Source organism: Rissa tridactyla, chromosome 12, assembly GCF_028500815.1.
Source record: "Rissa tridactyla isolate bRisTri1 chromosome 12, bRisTri1.patW.cur.20221130, whole genome shotgun sequence".
NCBI lineage: Eukaryota > Metazoa > Chordata > Aves > Charadriiformes > Laridae > Rissa > Rissa tridactyla.
In genome coordinates, this window is record NC_071477.1 from 18,700,620 (window position 1) to 18,728,557 (window position 27,938).

Sequence of the window (27,938 nt, forward strand, 5' to 3'; positions counted from 1 at the left end):
ACCCCTGTGCCCGCACAGGCTGCTTGCACCTGAAGGAGCCGCCCTGGGCCCAGGTGTGCCATCGCTCCGTGTGCCCACCGTGGGTCACCACCACGCGGATGCAGGCATGGTCCCTGCCGGCATGTCCCCATGTGCAGACACGCCACCCCTGTGCAGGCATGAGTTTCGTACCAATACTGTTCCTGTACAGCGGCACCCTGCTGCAGTGTCACCTGCCCGCAGACATTCCAGCCGTGATCCAGATGCCACTCGAGTGCCTCAGCATGTCGTTCGTGTATAGGGCCCACCCGTGTCCAGGCGTGACCTGTGCCAGCTGCCGCCTGTATCCAGATACAGCCCGCCCGCGTACAGACACCATCCACATGGTGATCCCACCCGCGGGATGATCCCACCCGTCTGCAGACACTATCCACGTGCAGACGCCACCGACGCGGTGAATCCCACCTTTGTGCAGGCGCCATCCATCTGCAGACGCCACCTGTGTGGTGATCCCACACCTGTGCAGACACCACCCACATGGTGATCCCACCCATGGGATGATCCCACCCGTGTGCAGACACCATCCGTGTGCAGATGCCACCCATCTGGTGATCCCATGCGTGTGCAGACACCACCCGTGTGGTGATCCCACCCATGTGCAGACACCATTTATGTGCCAACATCAATCGTGTGCAGGTGCCAATCATACGCCATCCGTGTCCTCTGGCCTGGCACAGCTCAGTGGAGGGGGGCCCTGGTCGAGCTTGGGGTGCTCATCTCCCCATGAGGGACCCAACACAGCTCTGTCCAGCAAAACAGCTCCTTTATTTTTAATGGTTACCCTGTCTTTGACCATTTTGTTTTCAGCACACGGATACAGGGAAAGGAATCGCTTAGTACAAAGAGAACCTGGGTTTACCCTGAAGACCTCAATGGCCAAACAGTTTCCAGCTGTAGCAATGGGTTTGCTGTAAGTTTGGGGGGGCGGAAATGTTCTTTGGGAAAGAAAAGTTCTTTCGCAAATGGTTAAAAAAAAGGTAGAGGCGTAGATTATGTTTATGTAATTTTCTCTCTCCTGCCATGATTTGTAATTGAAAATTTGAACTGTACTTGCTAATCTCATCTGAATCAGTCATCTGTATGTATTAGAAACAGCACTGACACCTTTTAATAGGAACAAGACTAATTTGCCACCCGTATTTTGATTTCAAGCCCCAGATATGACGATTGGTGCAGAAAAGCAACCACTTGAAAATAAGACCAAAGGACACCTCAAGGCCCAGGTCAGAGTTCGAACCGACTGTGTATATGTTTAGATTTTAACTTGTTGTACTTGGTGATTAGGTCCAGCTTACTGTGCCCGAGGGTCATTCTTTTCTCAGCCCCATACGCACTGTTCTTTTCCATCAACATGTCCTCGGTGAGTTTATCATAGCAAGAAACTACAGGCTTTTTATCTCGTTTTAGCTGGTTGTATGGGGATAGCAGGTCCAACTTCCCTTGTCTGGGACTCTGTCTTTTTTCCATCCCATAAAAAGTGGTGTCATTTTCTGCTGTCGGTTCTTGGGAGGTAGCAGCAGGCCCTTTCGGCTTCATGCTTGTCCCATTGCTACTGGCACCCTCGGAAGGGGACTGCACTGTCTGCTCCTGTGGGGAGCAGTGGCTGCTGTTAGCCTTATTGTCCCCTTGATAACTAGGTTTGTTGGAGCTCGGGGCAGGGGAAGGCTCCGGCTGCAAGAATGTCCTTGCTGTCATGAGATTTGATTTGTGATAAAAGGCTGGGGTGGATATATTTGGAGGACTGTTTGGTGAGTCTGGTGGTTCTCCTTGCTGCTTAGGGCAAGCGGGCTTCAGAGATGTGTCTTCCTTCCCCTTCTTACTACAAGAATCAGAGTTTGAATCTTGCTTTTCCTGGTGTACATTGCAGCTGGAATTTTTCAGAAAGGGAGACATTTTTATGCTTCTGATGCTTACGTTGGAAAGGCTGCTGGAGGGGCTCAAGGTTTCAGCGTCGTTCACCTGTGCGGACTTTAACAGGGAGTTGGCAACTTTTGAGGTATTCTGAGAAGAGGGGCACATTCCAGGATCTGGCACACAGAAGCTGGTCACTGCTCGGGACTCTGCATATAAGTACCGGAATTCCTTGTCAAACTCGGCAACAATTTGACCACGGAAGTGGGTTACCAGGCTGGTGTGGACTTGGCTGCAAAGCCAGGTGAAACTGCAAAATAAACCCCACATGCAACTTTAGTTCACAGCGTACCAAGATACCTAGCGTTGATTTTAACATTCAAGTACTGTAATGCTACCTGATTTATGTCGTGAAAGCTTTCTCTGAAGTATGCAAGTCTGAGATTACTTGAATGTACTCATTACATAATTACAAAAGAACAATCCTAAAATGGTCATTTAATTTCAGTATGCAGTTGTTTTGGTTCATAACGTTCATAGTGTTGTTTTGAAGAAAGTAGTATGCTTACACTCAGCATACACACCCCACAAAGAGCAACATAAAATGAAAAGATTAATACTCTTCTGCTTGATATCAAAACAGGTATATTAAGTAAGACTGAAGATATAGTAAAAGAGCGAAAAAGCTTTGCGGGTGGCATGAAGCGTATTCAGAAATACCATACTGGAGGCTCAAAGTAAATGCATACAGCTTCACAAAGAGAAATGAGAAAACAAACACACAAACAAAACCAAAACCCAGAATATAGCTGGGATGGCTAAATGACAAAAGAGAAGCTATTAAGACCAGAAAGGCCATCTATCAAAAAGATTGGGTCACACATTGCAAAAGACATAAGAAATAATACGGAGCTGTCTGCGGGGCTGGCGCATGGTCCATGTGCAATAGGAGTGCTCAGATAATTCCTCTGCATCAATGTTTACCGTACAGGAGCTTGGGCTGATCGCTGCCCTGAACCCACCTTTATACAGAACGTAAAGGAGGGTCAGTCTTATGTTGAAATCTCTGTAGAAGAGATTAGAAAACATATCAACAAAGCAGATAGTAACGAATTGGCAGGACCAGGTAGTACTAATGCAAGAGTGCCAAAGGAATGCAAGGATGAAATAGCTCAACTAACCAACCAGGGTGCGTTATCCCTCACTTGAATGTGCCTTGGTTATCAGAAGAGTGGAATGTTGCTAATGTGATACAATTTTTGTAACATTCCAGACCATTATTCTCATAACTGCACAGCACAAATCAGTAGAGACTCTTCCAAAGAATACAATTAATGGCCATGTAGGTAAATATGATATAATAGGAAAGGCGGCTTTTGCAAAGGAAAGTTACCTCTCACAAAACTGTGTGAGTTCTTCGAAAAAATCCAAGAGTCCAGGTGGGAGATTTCATGTAGTCTGTATCACCGCCGTCGAAGGCGGCTGTACCAGGGGTGCTGCCTGGCTCCCGGGAGCGCTGCTGTCCCCCTCCACGTTGCTTACAGCTATCACCCTTCTACACAAGAGTGCTGCATGTGCACCGCATGGCCGTTAGACGTGCCCCGACTCAGGACCTGCTCCACTCACATGCACACTTGTGTTCACTTGAACTCCTCAAACCCACAAATGTGCTCAGAGGGCTGAGCCCGCTTTCCTCTGGAGGGGCAGGCTTGCATCCCTCGCACTGCGAGTGTTGTCCCGTTGTCCTGGTTTGAGTGACACAGGACTAATTTATCTTCCAATGCTTGGGAAAACAGCACTTTTAGAAGACTCTAGTGTCTGAATTCCTGAAAATATTTACTTTATAGCCAGATAGGCTATGTGCGTTCCAAGGTCTCAGTGTTTTCGAGCCTTGCCAGATGCGGGGATGAGGAGCAGGGAGACCTGGGCACTTGACCCGCCACATGCAATATAAATTAGAAAGTTTGCCGCGTAGTTTCTCTCTCCCTTGATGGCTGTGATCCAGAGAACTCCTTGCCCCGGTGCCGGAGCCCTGAGCCCTTCCCTTCCTCCCAAAGCCGCAGTGCTCGCAGTGTCCCACATTTACTGGGAGTCCCCTGCGGGGAGTGCACGGCTTCTGCTGATGGAATGGGCTGGGTATAGTCCTTGTGTATTTTATATCGGTATTGGGATCAATATTTGTTCTTTAGTGTTATTAATATTAATTATTTAGTCTTAATTCTGTTACATCTGTTTATATTTCAACCCTCAGTTTTCCTTGTTTTTTCTCTGGGTGGGGAGGGCTCATCCGGTGAGACAATAATCATCTAAACAACAGTAAATTGTTATGGGTTTCTCAAACCGTAACAGCCGTGAACTGTGAGAGGACCCTGGTCAGCCTGATGGAGGATAATACCTGCCATCCCTCTTCCCCCAGCCCAGCACTGCTGTTGCCAGCAGACCTGGAAGCAGATCTGTGCAAGTGGCCATGCTCGCCCTCCTCATTTTGGTGAGGAGGTCTCGTGTCTCAGACTCAAACAGTCTAGCAGGAACACCACAGCAGCTACCCATCGAGGCCTCCGGCCTCACCTTAGCAGGAGGTAAATAACAGGTTTTGCTTAGGTTTTGCTTCCCACCACAGACAAAGGGACTTCCACCTTCTGTCTTCCCTCAGCACCATCTGACCAAAGTACTGCCTCCCTACAGAAACTCCTGAGACTGAGAGGAGGTGGCCGGATCTATCTAACACATTGGCCATCCTTTCCCCTGTAAGGGGAGCCACCGCAGATCTAGCCATACACCCCCCCTGGCCTTATGACTGTCCCTGCCACTCACGCTTCTTACAGTTCCTTCCCCAGTCCCGGGAGCGCTGCTGTTCCCCTCCACGTTGCTTACAGCTCACAGCTGTGTCCCAGCTTCCTATGCTGATGCAAGGGGAACCCACCCACTCTGTGTCACCATAGGACCTGGAAGGAATCATAGAAGTCCCCCCAGTGGCAGAGCCCTCCTCCTTGCCATAGTACGGGTTTCTATGACAGCAACGTGCCCTCGTGGCCAAGAAGGCCAATGGCATCCTGGGGTGCATCAAGAGGAGTGTGGCCAGCAGGTGGAGGGAGGTCATCCTCCCCCTCTGCTCTGCCCTGGGGAGGCCACATCTGGAGTACTGTGTCCAGTTATGGGATCCCCAGTTCCAGAAGGACAGGGAAATGCTGGAGAGGGGACAGCAAAGGGCCACCAAGATGATGAGGGGACTGGAACATCTCTCTTATGAAGAAAGGCTGAGGGATTTGGGTCTCTTCAGTCTGGAAAAAAGATGGCTGAAAGGGGGGGTGTCAGGAGGATGGGGCCAGGCTCTTTTCAGTGGTGCCCAGCGACAGGACAAGAGGTAACGGGCACAAACTTGAGCATAGGAAGTTCCACCTAAACATGAGAAATAACTTCTTTCCTTTGAGGGTGGCAGAGCCCTGGCACAGGCTGCCCAGAGAGGTGGGGGAGTCTCCATCTCTGGAGACATTCCAAACCCGCCTGGACGCGTTCCTGTGCCACCTGCTCTGGGTGACCCTGCTCTGGCAGGGGGTTGGACGGGATGATCTCCAGAGGTCCCTTCCAGCCCTATGATTCTATGATAATGTGGCCCAGCCATGGCTATTCCCAGCACTACAAACTGACAAAGGTCTTTTCCTCCATGAATGGCATGGAGGAAATAGTCAGGGAATGATCATTCTTTGTCTCTTCTGGTACAAAAATGACACACCGAATGCAGTTAACAGGTTACAAATTCAATACAGACAAGAGGTACTTCCTTAGACAACACAACACACAGGCAAGCTGTGGAGCTCCTCATTGCGGGCCGCTTTGGATGCTAAAAGCGCGTTTCTAAAAGCGGTAGGATTCTCCTGCCGTTATTTTTCCCACAACAAACTGCTGCACACGGAGATCCCGTATCCAGTTCTGAAGCACCCTGCGGCACAAACGACAGGACTCCGGGAGAGGATGGCCGTGGGACAGGATCCCTCCCCTCCGTGCTTTGGGACGCTCCCGGATCCCGTGCAGCTCAGCCTTGGGCCAGGAGATGGAGCCGCAGCATCACCTCCGGGGGCGGGGGCACCTCCGCGCCCCGCCGCGGGTCCCGGGCCCCGCCGCCTGCCTGGGGCCGGGCACGGGTGGCAGGAGCACCCTGCGGTACTTCGGCAGCAGTCTCGGGCTCAGCAGCATTTTCGGCAACGGGATTAGTTCTTCTGCCAGCGCCTCTGTAAAATCGCCGCACGGTCTCGGGTAGCAGCGGCCTTTCTAGGGCTGTGTTCTACAGGTGGCTCGCAATTCGTCACACTCGGCTCCCCTGCTGCAGCTGTTTCCAACTGATGAGATACCAATTTGCAGCAGAAGGTTTTTTCCGCTTCTTTCAGTAGTTTCTGTTACTCATTTTTATTTTTTTCCATCACTTTGGCTGTCAAAGGCATTCTTTTCTTTCTGTATGCCGATACAAACTTCTGTGTATCATTTTTGCACATTTGCTAAATGTAGATACTACATCACACCCATTACTGGACCGTCAATTTCAAGTGACATTTTCTTTGATAAGATGACAATAATCTGACTTTATTACAGCAAGCTCTTTAAACTTGCTTCCAAGGCACTTGAAGTCATTACCATTCCTCATTTTTCATCTTCATTTTGATTAAAAAGAGTGCAATTCATTCAGTTAATTTGGGCATCCCGTCTCAGTTTTCTCTTATTTCTTATTCATCCTTACAGCAGGATGCAAGGATGTCTCTTTCTTCTGGATTCTATCTTTATTTATGCACCCGAGGACTTCCTCCTCTTTGCTTTGGTGTGCTCCTCAAGGTTATATATAACACATCTTCTGACAGTGCTCGCTTGCTGATTACACTATGCTCTCCGTTCCCTATGCATTCACTTTCTGCTTAATTATAATTTCTTTCTTGAGGTGACTGTTCATTGAGTTAGATCTGGATCCCACTCTTTAATGTCTTTCCTCTTGCTTGGGACACAGGTACCTGAGAGTATGAGCACCTTTCTTCTAAAGATATTGCAAACCTCCTCCAGCTTCAAACCCACGTAGCTTTATCTGTCCATTGCAAACACTTATGCACTGAAGCCAGGTGCAGAGCTTTTGTAATCCTCTCAAATTCCTCCTCTAATTTTTCAGTTTCAGCTGTCGTGTTGCCTTCAACCCCACATCTTGAGTTTCTTTCACTACGATATAGCAAACGGTGAGCTCCTCCCTCTCTGCGCCAGTGGCAGGACATGTACCCATACTTTGACCATCTTCCATTTTGAGCTGAGAAATCTGATCTCCTCTAAGACAACACAAACAGCCACGCAACTCCCTTTCAGGCTGGCAATACCACCTCTTTTCTCTAGTCCTAACCTGGCAAACATCTACTCTAGTTTTCCTGTTCAAGATCCTGTTTAGTTCTAGCCCCGTTTCCCTTCGGCTCCTCTCATCTGCTGCATTAGTAAATGTCTTCATATCCTTCACCATGTTACGTTAAATAAGTGCTCAAAGAAACATACTATTTATTTTGGTGCCCAGAATAATACTAAATAACTAGATATAGAACTATATTTAGGATTTTAGATTATTGCTTTTCCTAAATACCTCAATGAACCTTGTTTTCTCCTTGTCTTCATTTAGAGGAAATATAATGTTAAAGATGGAAAACACAGGGAAGTATTTAATCAATAAACACATAAGAGTTGAGGGCTCTAAGCTAATTTGCCTACAAAGGTGGCCAAGAGTATTTTGGAAAATAAGGAGGGCTTTTTTTTACGAAACTATCAAGGGAAGAGTCAGCATAGACGACGACAGTATTAACATGCAGGGTTCAATACGAAAACGTCAATATATGTACTGCTCTTGCTGCAGGAGTGTAATACCGCATATAGGGCATATAGGGCTCATAGGAGAGAGAATCTGATGTCTCAAGATGGAACTAGAGACTAAAAATGTATTTCAGGCGTGATCTGAGCATGCACTTGAGGAGAAAAAAGTCTCTTGTTAAAACTGAAGAATTAAAAGACACTTATTGAATACCTGAGTGGTCAAGGATAGAGTAGGAAGATACCCCTCTGCAAGAGAGGCTGCAGAGGGATGAGACATCGGGGTTCACTGCTAAGGTAGAAGGATGTTTTGAAACTCTCGAGGGGTCTAGCATCTTGGCTCTGCTGCTACCCAATATCTTCACGAGCAGCCTGAATAACAGACGAGTGTACACTCGTTAAATTCACAGATCACATCCCATAGAGAGGGACTGCACAGATATGAATTTGAAAAAGGTTCTGAAAAAAAATGGGTGCGGTTCAACAGGAAAATATTCAAAGAAAATACGCTCCAGGCAGTCAGGTTCAGGTGCACAAATACAGGCTGGAGAATGAGTCGGCAGCAGCTCTGGGGGTTCGAGAATGTCTTAAGGACAATACGCGTCTGCAGCGTCACAGTGTTGGGAAAAAGAGCAAACATTCAGGGGGTGTATGAACCACATTGTGGCCTACAAGACATGTGTAACCTTTTTGCTCGACTTGAATCCTCTGAGGAACAGGAGATGTTGAGTCTGGAAAAGAGACAGCTGACGGTCAGCGTGGTAACTGTCCTCAGGTTGTACAAACCACACTATACAGAGGGCACCAAATGGTGTTGGTGTCCATAGGAGACAGACAGCACGAAGGAGCGTCCTCCAGGATCCAGTGCTCAGGAAGGATGACAGCAAAGAACAACGAGCAAGTTGCTCACTGGGATGAAGGGTAGTAGAGACGTTTGGATCTAAGTTATGGAGCGCTGCAGAGAAGCCGCTAGTCAACGTCTCCATAGGCCCCATTAACATAAAAAGAGATGGGATGCATCTCAGGGGGTAAAATAAAAGCACCTAAGTGGGAAGCTAAAAAAGATCAGGATTTTATCGGTAGCCTTATAAAATGCTCCCTCTTCCATGCTTAGAATGGGACAGAGAAGTAAAAGAGCATTTCAGGACATGGTTATGGATATTAAGTTAGGGAAAGGATGATAGAATCACAAGGAAATGGAAAACTGCAGGAAGACAGTGACTCTGTAAAGCAAGCTGGATTCCATCTTAACCTAAATGAAACCTGGCTGCTGCACGATATATTGCAGAAGATACAGGGAGGCTTTAAATTAGAACCTGGAGCAAAGCTGTGATGTGTAGAAGGCCACGCAGTTTGAGCTTGCCCACTTTACCTTAGGAATAAACACAAGAAAACTGTATTCTTATATAAGGACAGGATACAAATCAGTAACACCTGGGTAAGAAATGAGAATCAATGAGGAACATCTGAACAAATAAAACTGTGTCTAGAAAAGTGCACAGTGCTGAACAACCAGACCAGATACAAACGTTTACATGCACACATAAATTTTATGAGCTAAAGAAACAGACAGATGTCGTGAAATACCCGAGCTGAAATGATGAGTCTGACACAGCAGGCATATCAGAAACATCCTGGGTAGAAGAAAATCAAGAAATGATATAACTGCAAGGGTAAAAATTATACAGAAAGGACAAAGAGAGGATGTTGCTGGGGCAGTGGCACAACAGATTTAAAAAAAAAAAAAAATCAAATAACGTAAATGGTATCTCAAAAAGTGAAATATATGCCTGTTGGATTAAAATTCCACTCCCCAACAGGAAAAACATAGGATCAGGGCTATTCTGTGAACTTTCTGGGTGCTGATGGTAAATGCGCCACGCTGAGGACGTGCTGAGAGGCCAAGAAGGCAGAAAGCAGGGGAATAGAGGGAGATTCAGTTACAGCCGTGTTAGATGAGGGCCCTTACTGAGACAGTTGCAGAAGCTGCATTTTAGACACTATAAATTAACGCTTTTTGGAGGAACTAGCCAGAAAACCAACAAAAGGAGAAATAACATTACCAGTTCAGAAAGTTTCTTTGGAAAGGGCACTCGGCAAAAAAGTCCCCATGACGTACCCATATTAAATACTCTTTCAGGACCGAAATAATCTACAACAGTAATACTTAACTTAAAAGAGAAAGTGAGGAATGCTATTAAAAAGAAATTTAAAAGAGTAACCAAGAAGGTCAAATGCTTGAGGCAGCCTGAAGATTGTTTAAAGATGCTATATTAGAGCCTCGGAGAAAACGTACCTATCAAAATAAAGATATTTTAAAACATCCAACAAGTCACCGTAGTTAAAAGGCACATTAAAGGAAAATATTAAAGTAAACAGCCTTCAAAAACTGGAAGTCAGCAATTTTCCAATTATTAACCAGTGAATAACCTATCATTTAAAATGGAACATCGTAGCAGAGGAATGGAAAGTAGTAAATGTGAACCTTTTAAAGAGCTCCTGGAAAACTACAAACCAGCCAGTCTTATTTCCATACTGAACAAACTGGTAGAAGCAAATAGAGAGTAAAATGATTAGATGCATAAATAACTATAATCATAATGATGAAGACTCAGCATATTTTTGTGGAAGGAAGCCATGCTTCAAAAGCCTCTTGCAGTTCTTCGGAGAGGCAGCAAGCATGCAGATGCATATGATCTGCTTGATCTCGGCTACTCGAATTTTCAAAGAGATTTTGACACGGTCATTCAGCAAGGACTCTTGGAAAAATTAAGTGATCACGGAGTACAAAGGAGGAGTAGCAGTTGATTAAAGATGGGATACAAGTGCTAGCAATAGTTTTAATTTACCCACTGGAATCCCACAGATTTTGTGCTGGGATCGCTGCTGTCCAATGTATTCACAAAAGTCCTGAAAAATGGTAGAAACAGTCCGTGACGGAGCTCATGACAAAATTATCATGGGTGGTCGAAAGGAAACTGGATAATCAGAAGCTGCAAGAGGATCTTATGGTATGGGGTAAATAAGCGACAAAATGATAGACAAAATTCAATGTCATAAATTCAAACTATTGCCAAATCCCTGATGGTCTCCGTACATTGATGAGTTCTCAGATATTAACACTTAGGAAAGAAGTCAGGGTTCCCGTGGACAGTTCAAAACACTGATCACTTCAATGTCTACCACTAGTCAAAAAGGCAAAGAGCAGACCAGGAACTGCCAGAATGGGGACGGAGGAAAAGACAGAAGTCACCATTGTACTACAGTGTTAAAGTGTAGTGGATGGGGTATCCCGATCACTTCATGCAGTTCTGGTCAATTTGTCTCACAGAAGATAGAAATTAGGATTAAAGGTCTGGAAGTTCTCCTGCACGAGAAAGGACTGAACAGCCAAGGATACTCCAGCTGGAGAAGACGTGATTCGCGTGAGGGATTATAATGGAGGAGGACAAAATCATGGATGCAGTCAAGAAAGTAAATAGGAAACAGTAATTTACTGTGCCCAGGTTATGGGAATTTGGGGTCATCAAATGTAATTATCTACCAGTAGGCCTAATGTAAATACAATGTATCATTTCTTCACACAAAACATAAATTAAACTGCATAACCCATTGCCAGAGGGTATTGTGGAGGCCAGCCATGGTGGGAAAAAGCCTCCTATGGCAAATTGAACATAAAGAAGCACATACAACGTATAACCCCAAAGGTTCTGAAACCTTTGATCCTTGAACACAAGATGGCTGAACTGTAAAACCTGCCACTGGGTAAGAACACGCTTAACCCTCTTTCCTGTATCATCCCAAGACATCCCTGAATCCACCCTGGATCTTTGGCTTTACTCAGTAACTATTCCCATCCTTTGAATCCAGCTTTCCCATCTGTAGGGAGAGTCATCTGAATCCCTACACTAGGTGTAGTACCAGGCTGCAGTACATCCAGTAGCAGACTTGCAGATTTTCTCCTGTGGAAGTGTTTCTGACCACTGTTGAACAAATTCCACAAAGAGAGACTCTTTCTTTTAGTCCAGAACATCATGTGCTTACTGGGAGAGCAGAGAATCAAAATCAACAGGATTATTATCTTCCAGAACTCGAGAAGTTTCAGCTATACAGAGATCTATAGAAAGACAGCACGTCGCAGACGCAGATCCCTGCCCCAGAACAGCAGAGGGAGGAACTGACACAGAACTGAATCTGCATTTAATCAATACCCCGACTCTGGGGAATTAAGATGTTCCTCCAGTAGTGGCGTTCAATCCAGCTGATACATGCTCCATTTTAGCCACTCAAAAATGAGTGGTCTCGGTTATCTAATCCCCATCCCCTGCCGTCAATGGAGATGGATAGATGTTTCCTGGCAGGGATCCACTCCATCGTTCTCAGATACGTTAGGATGGTCAGAATGCCACCAGGCACTGCTATATTGTTTATATAGAAACTCTACATAACCAGCTTCAACTGGGTGCTTCCATTTTTCCCTGCCAGAGTTTGATAAGGTGAGACCTCTACCCTTGGAGATGATGAAGTCAGAAGCAGAGGAGAAGGTGCCGCTTGGAGCAACAGTGCTGACGTGATGAGGACGCTGGTCGATTGAGGGTCCAGCATGTGCTGTCTGGGAGATGGAAAAGCGAGAGAAAGGGAGTGGGAGAGCAGTGTTCAAGGAGACCTGGCGGAAGGAGAATAAAGTATTGCCAGGGCACCAAATTCACAGAAATATCAGAACAGCCTGTCCCGGGGAGTTGCACTGTTTGTGAAGGATAATACGATGTGCAACAGCGTGAAAACACTGTGGGAAAGATCTGCAGGTGGCAAACTCAAGAGTCTAGTAATAAAAATATAGTACAAGGACAGCACTCCTGACCCTCTGATCAGAATGGTGATGGTGATCAGACAATGTTAACTGAGATTACAGAGGCTGTGAAATTAGGGCAGGTAGTAATAGTGGGAGATTTCATCCACTCATGTACATACTAGGTTAATGCTTCACTGGGATGGGCTGTGGAGAAAAACTTTTTGGAAGCAATAAATGGTTACTTGCCAGAATTAATTAGTCTAAATTGTTTGACCCACAAGAAAAGATGCTATTCAGGATGTGGTCTTGAATGATGCATAAGACTTGGTTCCATAGGTAGTGGAAGAGCCCTTTTGCAATAATGCTCACAACACAATTTTAACTCTGTAGTGGGCGAGAGCAATCTAAATAAATGCAGCACCTGGATATTAGATTTCAAGAGAGGCAATTAGGTAAAAATGCAGCAATTAGTCAAAAAAAGCTGAAAAGGAGTAGTCCAAAAATCCCAAGATGACTACGGCTTGTAGGTTGATCAGAAATGCTGTACCGGCAGTTAAGAAATTGGTGGGCCCATTTGAGATCTGTAGGTCAAAAGGGAAGTTCAGTGATGGCAAGACTGTAGCAGAGAACCTCAATGAATTTTTTTGCATCCATTGCTAGTGCTGGTGACACTGAGACACGTTTCACTCCTGCGTACCAGGGCCACTGCAGACTGCTTTGCTGAGGACTGGGAGGTTTCCAGTATGATCCCACCTACAGAGAGGGCTCTGGACGTAATCTTGAGGCCCATACAGCGCTGGAGCTGACCTCCACCCTGAGACATGGCACAGTGTGCTGTGAGGAACAAGATCACTGATGGCATGGAGAAGCACAGCTTCGTGGAAGAAGGTCAACAGGGCTACTGTAAAGGCAAACCCTGCCTCCCAGACCCGCTGGATTTCGGTGAGGGAGCCACTGAATACATGGATAAAGGGACCAGTCAACTACATATTTTGGGGTTTTCAAACAGCCTTTGACAACATTCTACACCAAAGCCTTTTAAGAAACTAAGTTGCCGTGGCAGAAAGGTCTTGTTATGGACTGAGAGCTGGTGAAAGCATAGGATGCAAAGGGTAGGGCTTAATGGTTGTTTTTCAACATGGGTAAGAGACAGCAGCAAGGCCCCAGAGACTGGTCCTGGGACTGGTTTCCATCCTGTGGGTGACCTCAGGCTTGGAGGGGTGCAGTGAAACCCTCGGGTTTGCAGAGGATCCTCGGTTCCTTCAGGTGGTTGGATTACCTCGCTCAAGGTGAGGAAATTCAGAAGGATCTCGCAGAACTGAGCAAGTGGACAAATATGTGGCAGACGAACTTCAGTGTAGGAAAATGTGGGGTGCCCAACCAGAAAAATGATCTATATCATCAGGCCTGTGTGAAGCTGAACCTGGAACAGCTCAGGAAGGAGCTGGGAACCGTCGTCAGCAGTTCTGTGAAATCATCAGCTCAGAGTGCAATGGCAGCTAAAAAATTCAACGAATGTTGGACGCTGGTGGCAGGGTGATAATAGCAAAGCAGAGGGCATCATTTTGACCCTCTGTAACACCTTGCTGCAGCCACATCTTGGGGGCTGCACGCAGTTCTGGTCTCTGCATGTCAAGAAGGACACAGTGGGGTTAGAGAGGGTGCAGAGAAAGATAATTAAAATGTGTGAGAGATGCAGCAGCTGCCATACAAGGAGAGACTGAATAGGCTGAGGTATCACTTGAGATAAGAAAAAGGCAGGAAGGTGGATGAATGTAGGACAGCTATTTTACTAACCTGCAGCACTGGAACTAGGAGCACTACATGAAATTAGTAGATTGGTTTAGAACAGGCAACGAGTTAGGGCAAATTAACGGACCATATGTGCCGAAGGGAATACGTAGGGATGTATGAAACGATTGCACATGCTGTGGGAGGACGAGGGGGATGGACCTCAGATGGCAGTTTGAGCTGCTCTCACTGAACATCTGACCTGGCAGAACAATTTTTACGTTTTTAAGAACTGAAAGCAATGTGTCCAGGCAGCGTCAATGTTGGCAGAGAAGCAGTTAATGCTATCTGAAGGCTAAGCAGCGAGTAAGAGCAAGAGGATGGAGTAGAAGAAGGTAAAGCACCAAAATGAAACCTGACATTTATAAGGGGAAATGAAGAGGAAGAGCAGTGTATCATTATCATGGAGGAAAAAAAAACCCAACAGCAACGTTATTCACTATATTGGTAATGAGTATTTTCTCGGCGTCACCAGTCTGTCACAGTAGTTGCTACTTTTTCTTACCTGTATGTACCAGCAAGAACTTGGTCACAATCAATCAGGATAAACTTCTCCAGAACCTGGCCTGCAAATTTCTTGCCTGCTTTGCTGTAGTATGTGTCTCCACTCAGACATCTTATGCGCATGTTCTGAAAGCAAAGGAAGCAGAGTTGGTGAGGGGACACGTATAGAACTAAACTGAAATGTTCCCTTATGCATCACTGACGGCCTGCCTCAAGCAGGAGCTCTGCTCCCAGAGGTAGCATGCAGCAAGGTATTACTTCTGGGCTTCTACATACCAAATATTTTGTCGCACTGTCTGCTTCTATAAGACGAAAATACCAGCAAATATTAACAAGTTGCACTTATGTACAAATGTTGGTTTGAAAAAAATTTGGAGACTCCTATGAGCCTACAGATCATTTCTGAAGTATGTAAGACTATATGATTTCTTCCAGACTATTGACAATATTCAACTAACCCCACTAGCAGATGGCTCTGCATTTAAACTGAATTTTGACCCATAACACCTAGCCAGTTTCTTAATCAATTGAATGTGCTGTTCTGATTTTATACAGCGACAGGCTTCCTAAAACCAACATATCGGTCAATAAAAAGGATTTACAGAAAGGTATGTCTACATTTTAAGAATTGCCTTTTATCAGTGTATTTAAAAATTATATTAAAGTTTTCAGCTGCTGTACTCCAGTGAAACAGACCTGATCCCCTGTTTTAAAGACTGCAAAGAACTTCTCTGATACAACTTTGGCCTGTAAAACCAGCTGCCCGGTACAAAATGGTAAATACGGCTCTCAGTATCCATCAGGAGCTTTTTTCGTAGTGTGAGGTTTTTGCCTGTACTAAAAGTTATTTGTACCTCAGCTGGGGAAGGCAGAAGAGGAGAACAGTCACTGGAAACCATTACTGGCCTGGTCTATGTGATACAGTGCCAAAGAAAACTTCTTGCATGTAAATAAACATCCCTAAGGCTGCACCTACTCTGTCCTGCCCGGCCATCCCTGACTGCCCCTCCAGGCCAGCTCCCTGCCACCGCCAGCAGCTTTGGCACACCCGGAGCTGTTACAAACTGTCACCACACCACTGCCCACCTTTGTGGGCAGCTCGTCCCTGTCTGGTGTCAGCTCTGCAAAAGAGGAAGACCCACGGTGGCTCGGCTGTGCTGCACACACCGCTGGGGCTGTTGTGCTTCTTGGCGGGGGTGGTGCTGCCCATGGTGGTGGGCACCTGCTGGAGGTGACAGCCTCCCCTCTGCCATGCAGCAGACTTCAGCCTGGCTGTCCCCAGTGGTTTGTAACAGCCAGCGCAAAACACAAGCATGAATAGTTGTGATTTCCCTGCAGATGTTCTCTGCAGGGTGCAGGGCCACAACCTGACACCCCTCCGGGAGCTGCTCCCAGGCATGGCCGCATCCCCTTCTCCCCCTCTTCCTCCTCCCACACGTGCTGAGCATGTGGGGGCTCCCCAGGCTGCCTCTACACAGCCAGGGACCAGCTCGCCCAGTCTCTGGCCTCACGTGGGGTTCACGGCACGGAAGTCATGCCTCGGGGGTGAGGAGCAGGAGGCAGTCACCCTGTGGCAGGTGACTCCATTCCTGACAGCTCTCCTCTTCCGTCAGAGTCCCTGCGGGCAGGAGGTGGCCTTCCTGGAAACATCTGCTGGGGAGCTCATGGCAGCGGGGTGGGAAAGGCTTGACTCTCATGTCACGCTGAGGAAGTCTTCCTGCCCAGCCAAGGGGCACCATTGACTTCAGGGCATCATAAGAGCAGCAAATCTCCTCCAGACCAGGGCCCATCTGACCCAACGGTTTATCTCTCACAGTGGGCAACAGCAGCTGGGGAAGAGCAGGAAGAAGGCAATCATTTATGATGCTGCCCCCTAATATTGCTGCTGACTCTGTTTTCTGCTCGGGGGATTTCCCGAGCCTCTTGTGGTTTGTCTTAGTGGGAACCCCCCGGACCTCTTCTCCAGGTACTTGTCCAGTCCTCTCTTGAGTTCATGGAAACTTTTAGCAGGGACAGAGCTGAAGCTTCACTATCTTTGCACTGCAGCTCTCACCTGTTGCCTTCTCGTGTCCCAGAAGACATCCTCATCTGTCACCTATGATAAGGGAGAAACTTTTTCCCCGTAATGCAGTTGTGCATTGGAACAAGTTGCCTGGCGAGGCTGTGTAGTCTCCACGCTTGGAGGTTTTCAAGACTAGACTAGTTAAGGCCCTGAGAACGTGTCTGACCTCACAGGTGACGCTGCTTTGAGCAGGAGGTTGGCCTTGATGACTTCCCGAGGTCCCTGCTAACTTGCATTAATCTGTGATCCTCTAAAATGGCACCACAAGTTGCCGATATAGAGAAAGATATGATGGATGCTTGGGGAGTTGTTCACATAATCCTCTTGCCAATCAACACAGGGATTTTTTTAATTCCAGTGCTGAGGTAGTAATACTAGTTCTCACTGGGAGGAGCTTCCTCTTCCCCCCCAGGGAAGTTAAAATCCCTTCAAGTAAGGGATATCCCATAGACTTGTCGCCACAGTATTCACTCCCTTTATCATTCCCAAGGCTGGGTGTGTTTCTGCAATACGGCTCGTTTTTTCCATCCTCTTCTTATTCTTGGCAATCCAGGCTCTGAGTTGTCCAAACAAGATGAGAATCCCGTGTTGCAGAAAAGCCAGGTACCACTCTCACTTGATTTAGACAGTAATTTTAGGTTCAGCAGATGACCATTGGAAAAAATCCAACAGATAAGTCTTCTGCTGTGATCACTGCCAAAGCTTGATGCACCACTATGGGATTTGCTGATGTTCAGCACCAGGATTTGACACCAGCGGGCTCACACAACGTTCTTAGAAGTAAGATGCTGGAGGGCCAGTTGCCCCAAATTCCCCATTAAACCCCACATTGTCACCAATTATTCCAAATGGAGATTTACCATCACATCCTGTCGCAACTCAGAGCCAGGAATAAAATATGTACACTCATTCCACTTAGATGTGGATATCAAGCACGTATGTTAATGTACTGCTTGAGATGCATCCGCCCCAGGGGACTCCACATTGAGGCCTGCTGATGAGTCACTGAATGGGGGAGGCAAGTGTTAATTAGCTATTAAAGCACGAGACATAACATCAGGTCTAACAAAGAGACATAAACATCTCCATGGATGTAAACTCATTCTAATTTTAATTAAAAACAACGGCCAGGCTCTCGGGTAAGAAGCAAGTAAAATACATTTTGGAGAGATGGAATTTATCGGGGTCCACCAGGTGATTTCAGCAATGCAGTTGTTAATGAAAACAAACGTGCTCCAGCACAAAGCAGTTTTCCCTGATAGTTGCCATCTCAAGAAGTGTGATGAAATGGGTCTGGCTTGTGAGAAACAAGAAAGGACAGAGTGTCACCAGCACGGAGGGAAAAAGGAAGCCCCTCTCTGTGTAGACAGATTTAAAATGAGGGGAAATTAAGACATTTGTAACTGCATCTGAGTGCTGTAAAACATTATTTTTGCTTTTTCCCTAGCCTGGTTTTAGTTAAGAATGGGTTTGAGGTAACTGGATAACTTCCAAGCATTCCCCACCAAGATGAAGGGAAAGCCTATGAAATTGGTGGCTGGAGGAGAATCAGTCCTCCAGGGAATCCTCTGCACCCAGTGAAGGGGCACAGCCAGGACTGCCAGCCTTGCAGGACTAACAAAAGACAACGAAAACACCAACTTCCATTGGTAGGTGGTAGCCAGAAAAGCTATATGGGGATCAGCAAGATACTGGGGTGTATTTCTGAGTCTGCCGGTTCCCAAGAGAGTTTGTCACACCGACACATTAATTTTTAGTGTTTGCCTGCTCTGGGCACTGCACACCATTGCTGATGGGCACCCCACCAAGTCAGGCTCTTCATGAACCCCTCATGAGCCCGCAACTGAACTGCAAAGCTGAGAAGCAGATCTTAACATGAGGTTTTTAACATGTGGTTTTACACTGAGGTGGTGCAGCAGGGCAGGGGGAAGTGGTCGGTCAGGACACCTGAAGGGACTCACCAGCTCTAGCCAGACTCTAAACTGGGCTCAGGGATCTGAACTGTGTGCAACTTAAGTCTTGCAATTCTGTATCCTAGAGCAGGGATTGAGAGGGGACAAAGAAAGGAGATGATACAGGTCCACATGAACCTAAGTTTTCTGGCCGACCTCTGCCTGTCTGCCTGCACCAGCCCAGCAACGCGTTCTGTAATGCATGGCATCTTATTGGCCTTGACTGCACACTGCTCGTGTGTAAAACTGAAGCGAGGACCACAAAACACCAAGATACAGGACGAGGAGGCACCTCCACTCCTTCCCCTGTGCTTCCAGACAGACCTCGATTTCCTAGACCGAACAGCCATGGTCTCTTAGCCTGGGACAGTGGGAGAAGGTCCCAGAGACCAGGTGGAGGAAACAGAACAAAGGGTTTTTATCAATTCCAAGAGCTGTTTGCCATATCCAGTGTGGAACTGAAAACTTACTGGGAAGTTGTCCTGAGTAAGAGCCATTTTATTGCACATTTCCACAAAATGCTTCAGGTACTCTTCATCCAGGATCAGGTAAACAGGGACGTGCCGTCTGCTTGAGGCCTCCAGCAGGTCACACAGTATTTCCATGTCTGTAAACAGATCCATCACAATTGCTATCACCTAGGCAGGAGAAAAGAGGGGGGGGGGGAGGGGGGGAACAAGATACTGTTGAAATCTCATGCCCAAGTGAATTGCACTTTAAACTATGAAGTAAGTATTCAAACCTCCCAAGCTAGTGAGCGACTGTGGCCACACGAGCGGCTATTGATTCCGGACCTTTGTGTTTAACAGCCCTTACCCCACCATGGCAGAAAAAATCAGTTTTAACAGCTATGAAGACATTCCTCATCCAGCTCCCTCCTGTCTCATCTGTGAGTCACAGAAAGAAATAGCTGAAAGGGCAATGCACATGCACAGACTCTGAATGTCACTGATGCAACAACTATGTGTTGTCTTAAGCAAATATGCCAGAAATACGGCATGTAAACAGGAGAGCTGAGACTGCCCAAAATCGTTATTCAGTTGGTATGACTGACTCCATCGATGACTAGCATATTAAAATAAAGAAGTACCATATTTTTCAGGAAGGACACCCTGCCAGGTAAGGGAGAAGGTATCTTGATCAAGTATGTACATGTCCTTGCTCCAAGATTACATCCTAGGGGCGGCTAGGCAAAATCGTAGAATAACGTGTGTGGGAAGGATGCCTTCCCTTTCCCTGCTGGCAGCACTCTTGTTAATGCAGCCAGGATTCAAGTGATAGTTATGAAACCTAACAGTAGGGAGAAGGAATAACGCTAACATTATTTAAAAAAAAGAATTCAATAAAATCTGTCTCAGAAAAACGAAGACTTGTAAGATAAAGTCTCCAAGGGAGAGGGTTTAAAAAGGAAAATAATTTTAAAGAGAACTGCCAGTTCTTTAGAGAATGAGACTGAAGAAGGCCATGGCAACCCATCCCACTGTGGAGACAGGATGGGAGGCAGCAGAACATCTTGGCTAAATGAAATCTCCAGAAACTGGAAGGAAAATACAGAAAATAGAAGGTAGGTCATGACAAGTACCTATTACACGCGCGTTGACCCAAAACTAGAAAATTCAAAGTACAGTATGACCTGCAACCAGAACAATGGATCAAGGGAAATCAACCATAAATAAAGCTGTGACTGGAGACGCTGTTCCACTGTTCCTCACAGAGAGAGCCTGCCAGCAGACAACATCAAGGGCGGGACTGCTGGGATCGTCTGTTGGCCGTCACCATTAGTGACAGGCATCAGGGGGACATCTTAGAGAAGGAAGGATCAGGCAGGAGAGCACTTGCTGAGCTGGATGATTTGTCAGGCCTGACGCCCTTCACCCGATGGTGCTGGCGGAGCAATCTGTTAGCTTAGACCTTGAACCATTAACACTTAACAATGAGAACTCATGGAAGATGGCAACACACTGGGGGACTGAAAAAGTTAGTGAAGGATTTACCGACAGGCCAGCTTCATTTCAAAAGCTGAAAAAATAACAGACCTACTGATCAAGTACTTTAGTCCCAGCCTTTACCGTATCTTAGCAGTAATTAAGGTAACTGTTTGGTACTTGTAAATTGTGTGCACAACTCTGATTTTATGAGTTTCTGCACCTAGTAGAGGATGCCCAAATAAAGATGGCCCAAAAAGCACTGGGTTTTGGAGTGAAGCTCCGGTGGCATACTTTACCCTGTCACTCAATGTTCATGCCCCGCACTACACCTTGCACACAAAATGCGCGAGAGTTTGTTCTGCTGCTCATTGTTCACCCCGTGACGGGGTAGGAATCCTGTTTTTAAACACCTCCTCCGCCTGTGTTAGAGCACGGCCATGAATGCAGTCCTCCATAGTCCAAATCACCCTATGGAGCGGACCATGAGGGTGAGCTTTCCTCTGCCACTTTTGCCCAGCTGCTTCTCTTCAAACAGAGAGTTCAATGCAGAGGACAGCAGTGAGGTTGACTTCTAAATGTGCAGAGGTTCAAGCTTTAAATAGGAGCAGGCTGAATCACGTTTGCGGGTCTGACCTGGAATAGCTTCAGAAAAGAGTAGAGGAGCTCCAAGTATCACTGCCCTTGGATGTGGGGACAGGCTCACGTTTCTGTTCCAGACTGGCATGCTGGCCCCAGGTCACCCACTGCCCAGCAGCTCTTCTGCTGTTTTCCTTAATAAATTGCCTCTTTCCAGGCTCATTTTCATGGTCTAGGCACTGAGTGGAGGCAGCTGCTATGGGCAGAGCAGGGCTCCATTGGCTTCCCCATGATCTCCTGCACAATCTTTTGCTTGGCCAGCTGGCTCCTCTCAGCCCCGCTCTGCCTGCACACACCATGGAGAGACCGTCTGCACCAGAGCCGTGGCAGAGTTGGGCAGCAATGTCAAATGGTTGCATCCTGCTCCCTTGGGGATTTATCCCTTTTGCAGATGGACAAGATTTCTTGGCTCTGTATGGTTTGTCCCCAAAGACCATCTCTGCGATGATGCCTTAAACACCGTCATTGGTCCTCAACAACTTGCCTCAACAACTGACCCCTGGCCCAGGCCACCACAGCAGGGTTTCGGGAAGAACCTTCCTGGAGGCTAGTTTGATCCCAGACATCCACATGGGACACAAGGCAGCTGTCATCAAGAGGTAAAAGTCATTCCTACTGTCCAGGCGAAAACCACATCTCCACCCTCTCACCCTGGCCTTGGGAAATACAGGCTTCAGACTCTGACTCCAAAGGGCACCTCTTTTGTAACCCTCATCAGTGGTGTTTTCCCAGAAGCCTTATGAGGCTCTGGCAAACTCTTCTCCCCTCCTGAAAGGTGCCCATCTGGCACGGACGGCAGCATCAGCCCCGGAAGAGCCCTGGAAGCAACAAGAAGCATCTTTAACTTCCCAAATTAATGTTGCTGCTGGGCTATCAGCATTAGGTACTGCTGAGACCCACACAAAAAAGCAGGACTCCACCACGTCTTTCCACATTGGCCTTCAGCCAAAACCAAAGGCAATTCAGCCAAATGACTTTGATGGGTCACCCATTCTCTAATGATGAAGCACCAAGAAAAAAACCATAGCCTGAACCTTGTGTGAGGCCTCAGGCAAGTCCCTCTCAGCCACATTTGCCTCACGATATTCCAGCTCACCTCAAGCTCAGGTCTGGGGCAGGCTTGGCCCTGGAGACAATCTAAACTTGGCTTGGGAAGTCAGTATGGCGGAGTCGAGAGACACTGACACTCTTTTGTCCCCAGACCCCATGCGCCCAGAGGCACTGCTTGCGCCTGCGTGTGCAGAAGGTCCACACCATCTCATGTTTCTCTACTACTGCTCACAGGCTTTGGCAGAGTTCGGGCCTGTTGCTTGCCCCAAAATAGCAGTGCCAGTCCGCAGTGCTGGCTGCGAGAGGGATGGGGCTGAGCAGGCAGTAGCACGGCTGCGTGTGGCAGGTCTGGCACAGGGCCGCCCCTGGCACCCCGTGCCCTGGGCTGGGTGCAGCTGGCTGCCAGGCAGACTTGCATCTCCTGGCAGCCTCCTGGCAGGGCCTTGGCGTCAGCACGGGAGCAAGCGCTCCAGGCAGTGGGACACCAGCTTGTGCAAGCTGGGTGGAGCCTTGCGTGATAGTCAGACTCATGTTTTCCAAAGCGGGTTTTCACTTGGCATCAGGAGGTGGAACAGGCTGTCCCTCTACTCACGGCCTCCTCGCATGTGATCCCGTCACAGGAGGGATTTGGGTAGAGTTGCTCCCGGTGGGCAAGCAGGCGCAGACAATGTCGGGAAAGAAGGCTGTCAGCCCCACGTGCGCTGCAGTGTGCAGTGAGGAGAGAGGGGAGGTTGTGCCCAGCCGCAGGCTCACATGGTGGAGGTGCAGGCACCGATGGTGGGGCTGGTCATTCCAAGTTATGGCTGTGACAGGACAACGGTAAGAGCCACCCAGATCACCACATCCTCTTGGTAAACAAAGCAGGCAGCTCTTATAATAACATCAGCTGTACCCCAAAGCCAAGAAGTTTTGGGGAAAGAAGACCCTGTAAGTCTTCCCCTTGAAGCCTCCTATGAACGTATTGTCACAAAAGTGAGGTTTAAAGCCTCAAAGATTATTTCCAACAGCTCTATAAAGCGGTGGAAGTTGGGTACCTAAGTACCATCTCCAGTTCAGGTTCCTGACAACTCGTGTCTCACGTGTAAAAGCCTTGGGCATTTAAGTCAATGTGGCCTTACAAACCTAAGCAACGCACATCCAGTGCCTCCACCCCCTCGGCTTCAGTGGTAGGAGCCACAAGGCTGGGGCTGTCTCTGAGCATCCCGTTCCTCACCATGCTGATCACGGCCTCCAAGCCCATGGCACAGCCTTGGCGGATCAGGCCACTGCAAAGACGCAGCTGCCCCACAGGCTCTAGAGAACTCACCCCTTCCCATTGTGGGGTTAAACCATGACATTTCTAAATCCACTTCTGTAAACTCACAATTCAGCAATTACTGCAGTCATCGCTTTGGGAATTACAGCACTTACCAGCACCCCACCGGGGTTGCCATCTGTCTGGTTTCTAACCAGCACAGCTGGTTTTACTGGTATTTGCCAATAGCAGTGTGGTTTTGGTCATTACTGTAATGGTGCCATTTGAAGTGACACATTGCTTCTCTGGGGGACCACAAGCGACCCTTCTGCCATCGCACGCAAACGCAGACGTGCAGCCTGTGTCGGAGTTGTACAAGAGGGGTGAAAGAAGCAGCACGGACAGTTCAAAATAGATTGGAGCTCATCCAACAAAGGTAAAATTGTAATGGTATTATCAAATGAAGGCTGAGGTGTGGCTGCACTGCATCTCCTTATGTCTGCAAAGAGAAAAGCTCAAATCTGAACATACATCTTCAAAGACAGCTGGTTAAATACAGCAAAGTAGAAAGACAAACTGCACCAGCACAAGGTACCAATAAAACAAATGCCCCTTTTTGCTGATTTGTCAGTACAAATATGCTGTCGCAAAATAAGTCGGCTGATGTTGTTCTGTACGACTGTACAGGAGAAAACAGCAAACGGCATTTTGAGACATGCGCCTTCCTGTCTACAGGACCCGGGAAAAGTGTTCGGGGATCTCAACACCTTTCCCACATCCCACCAGCGCTCCATCCCCCTTCTGTGTTAGCTGTAACCACACAGGAGGAGAATACCCTGAAGGAGGGATGTGTGACAAGGGCTTAAAGTCTATTGGGGAAAATATTTGAAATGCAGAAACAACAGCTGAAAAGCTAAAAAGCAAGTGGTTCTCCACACGGTTGCTACTGGCACTTCAAGCAAAAGATGTTTTTACCTCTGGTTGCTCTTTACTCATTAAAAGACATTTAGGTAACATCCTTTTGGATGGTTTGATGAGCAAAATGACTCAGTAACTACTTAAAGATGCGTAACTGCGGTTGTGAATGAGCTCGAACTGCTGTCAATGATAGAGTTAATCATGGGAAGCACTGTCCAGAGCTGCCAACCTGGAAGCCAGTAAAACACCAGTAATAAACAAATAAGATGGTTGAAAACTTATTCTCACATTTCATGCAACAGTCAAAAACACTGCGTGAAAATCCCCAGCTTGAACATAAAGGCCTGAAGATTGTGCTTTAGCTCATGTGCTTTAGGCAACCCTGCTCTAGCAGGGGAGTTGGACTAGATGATCTCTAGAGGTCCCTTCCAACTCTGAAGATTCCGTGATTCCGTGATTGTAGGGGAGATTTAGATTGGATATCAGGAAGAAATTCTTTGCTGTGAGGCTGGTTAGACCCTGGCCCAGGTTGCCCAGAGAAGCTGTGGCTGCCCCATCCCTGGAGGGGTTCAAGGCCAGGTTAGACGGGGCTTGGAGCAACCTGGGCTGGTGGGAGGTGTCCCTGCCCAGGGCAGGGGGTGGAACAAGATGATCTTTAAGGTCCCTTCCAACCCAAACCATTCTATGATTCTATTCTATGAGTCTCTTGTCGGTGCTTTTTCAAGCCAACCCAAAAAAGCAGAAAGCTCAAAATGTACTTGAAGTCCAAATAAAGTACCTACTGTCTGGGCAACCTCCCTGCAGCAATAGAGAAGTTCCTGTGAGCTGAGAAAGCAGAAAGACATTTTTTGTGTGGTTTGAAGGATCATAATACCGTGGGAGATCCGGGACACATGCTAAGTGACAAGGGGACATTTCTTAGTAGTCATTTACCCTGTGCATTCTGCCATGACTACGTCTTAATCCCCATTGCTGAAAAGTAATATGGATTACTCACACTAAGTGTCACAGGACTTTCCAGATCATTTAAGAGATCATAAATCAGCTGTCTGCAAGGACAAATAGAGCTTTTTGTCATTTACTTCCTGGACAAAACTTCCTGTATTTGCCTACAAAGGTGCAAGAGAAGTTCAGGCATTAAGCGGTGGCTGCTTCCAACTGAGCAGGAGCTTACATGGCAAAACGCTCTTCTTTTGGACAAAAGAAATAAAGATCCCCCTTTACTTCATATCGTGCCCAGATTCCAAGGATATGCGGTCCTGTGGTGATGCCGCACAGCGATTGGAGCTGCTGCGTGGCCCCACTCTCGTCTGCTGGAGACAACATACCTTTGCTCAACTCTGCAGATGGTGACAGAAGAAAACACTTCAGCTCAGCCTGCCTGGAACAGCTCGTGTTCTAGACACAGCTGAAGGCCAGGCTTAACAACGCTTTATCTCCCACCTTCTGCGCTAGGCAGTAATGAATTTAAGGAGTGACGATAAAGTTAAATAAGAAACTATGGAGTGATAAGAGAAATTGCCTAGAAGCTGACTAGTTAAAAGTGAACTTTGCACTAAAAGTTTACTCAGTATCTCCACACTATTGAAATGAAATACTACAAAAGAAAATGAACATGGAACAGATGAAAAGAATCATAAAGAGGACAAAGACAATAAAAGCTGAAAATGTGTCTGAGATACAGTTGTCTGAGCTGCTACTTTAGCACACGGTATAGTGGCAAAGCAAAAAGAGACAAGAAGGAGCGTAATTTAGTGAGTAAATTCAAGCCAGGATTGTGCTTGGTAGGCAGGTATTGCAGTCATCTAGTTTTTATTACATCCGAGGGTTGGCAATCTCTACCCAGCAGAAACCGTGTGGCGGGGCAAAACGGGCTGGTCTTACTCATCCTCAGAGAGGCACAGACATCAAGTCTAGAAGATACGATGATGCATTCTGACCTACTGCAAGCCACAGGCAGGGAGTTTCAGTCCCGCAAGTTTACTCAGGTCCTACGTTCTCCCACTCTCCACCAGTGGTATCCTCTTCTCCTGCTTAACATGATGTCCAGGGGCCGAGAAAAACCCTGGCCGTGCAAATTCCCTGGCAGAGGGCAGAAGGGCTGGCTGGGCCACACTTGCCAGCTGAGGACGGCTAAGCCTTAATGCTGCGTGTCCTGCCACTCACTCGTGCCGGGCTTCGGCACCGCGCTCTGCGCACCCGCAAACGGAGATGCAGAGTGCCTTGCAGGGCACTGCCGGTGTGACATTTTCCCAGGCAGAAAGAAATTACAGGAAAGGAAAGGAGAAGGAACAGTTAGAGGTCTGCTAGAGAAAAAGCAGTCACATTGTGAGATCAGCCGCACAGCTCGGGGCTGTGAGACCAGCCACCAGGACTCGGGTGCTGCAGCACAAGACCCCACTCCAGGCACGCAGCTCTATACATACCGTCCGTGCCCGGCTGATCAGAGACCGGAGCAAATCCTTAATGCTGTTAGCTTTGTTTCTTTGGAAAATCACAGTGGCTTGAGTCTGGCCAGACACCGTGAGGAACGGCGTCCCTGGCCACCCCAGCTCCAGCTCTGGAGGGTGCACATCAGACATGAGTGGGAAGTAGGTGCCAGATGTTAGTTCGGAGTTGAGGGAGGACCCGTCTCCAGTGTCCACATTGCCAGGATCAGCCTCTTTGTCTCTCATTGCACTGGGATCCGGAACGCTTTGGTTTCTCTGATGGCTCATATATTCCATGTCCAGGGTGGAAAGGAAAGGCAGCTCCCGTTCCTCAGCGATGGCACTCAGGTAGCCGCGTTCCCCCTGCTCGAGAAAGGCGTCTGTGGCAAGCCGGGCTGTTTCACTGTGCTGGAGCACCAATGGGGTGGCCTCCCTCCACCACGGCTTCTTCAGTTGCTCCAGGCGGCTCTTCAGTGGCCCAGATGCCCCTTGCTGGCCCCCATAGCTGCGGTGGAACTGGGGTCTCACCTCTACTGCTAAGTAGTTGAACATGACCAGAGCTGTTGATGCCAAGAAGTGCCTCTCCAGCTGGATTAGTCCCCTGTCCGACCCCAGGTCTCTTCTGGTCCTCTTGCACTCCTGAGCTCCTCCCAACAGGTTCCTTCAGGACTCAGCGTGAGCTCTGCTCCTCCGCTTGGGAGTTAATCACCAGGTACAGCCGCCCACGCTGGGGGAGGAGCTGGCTTTCCCTCACTTGGCTTCCTCAGAAACACACCTGATACTTGGTGCTTAGAGTATCCCTTTTGCAAGGGGAGGAAGATCAGCCCTTCGAGCTGCTCCTGCCCTTTCCTTGTAACTGATTTCGCGTACTGCCCTCGCCTTCCCTCCCGAGAGGTCCCCACCCTGGGCCGAGCAGGCTCTAACCTGTT

At 47.6% G+C, this 27,938-nt stretch overlaps 1 protein-coding gene across 1 annotated transcript; it reads right to left on the reverse strand.

Moving 5' to 3' along the window:
* Positions 1 to 849: 849 nt before the first annotated feature.
* On the reverse strand, positions 850 to 27,576 carry FAM83C (family with sequence similarity 83 member C). Its single transcript, XM_054218456.1, has 4 exons — positions 27,007 to 27,576; positions 19,285 to 19,452; positions 14,802 to 14,926; positions 850 to 2,200 (listed from the first exon to the last, which is right to left on the reverse strand). Exons 1-4 carry the CDS (start codon positions 27,559 to 27,561, stop codon positions 1,264 to 1,266), a joined length of 1,785 nt encoding a protein of 594 aa, XP_054074431.1. The 5' UTR covers positions 27,562 to 27,576; the 3' UTR covers positions 850 to 1,263.
* Between the last annotated feature and the right edge of the window lie 362 nt (positions 27,577 to 27,938).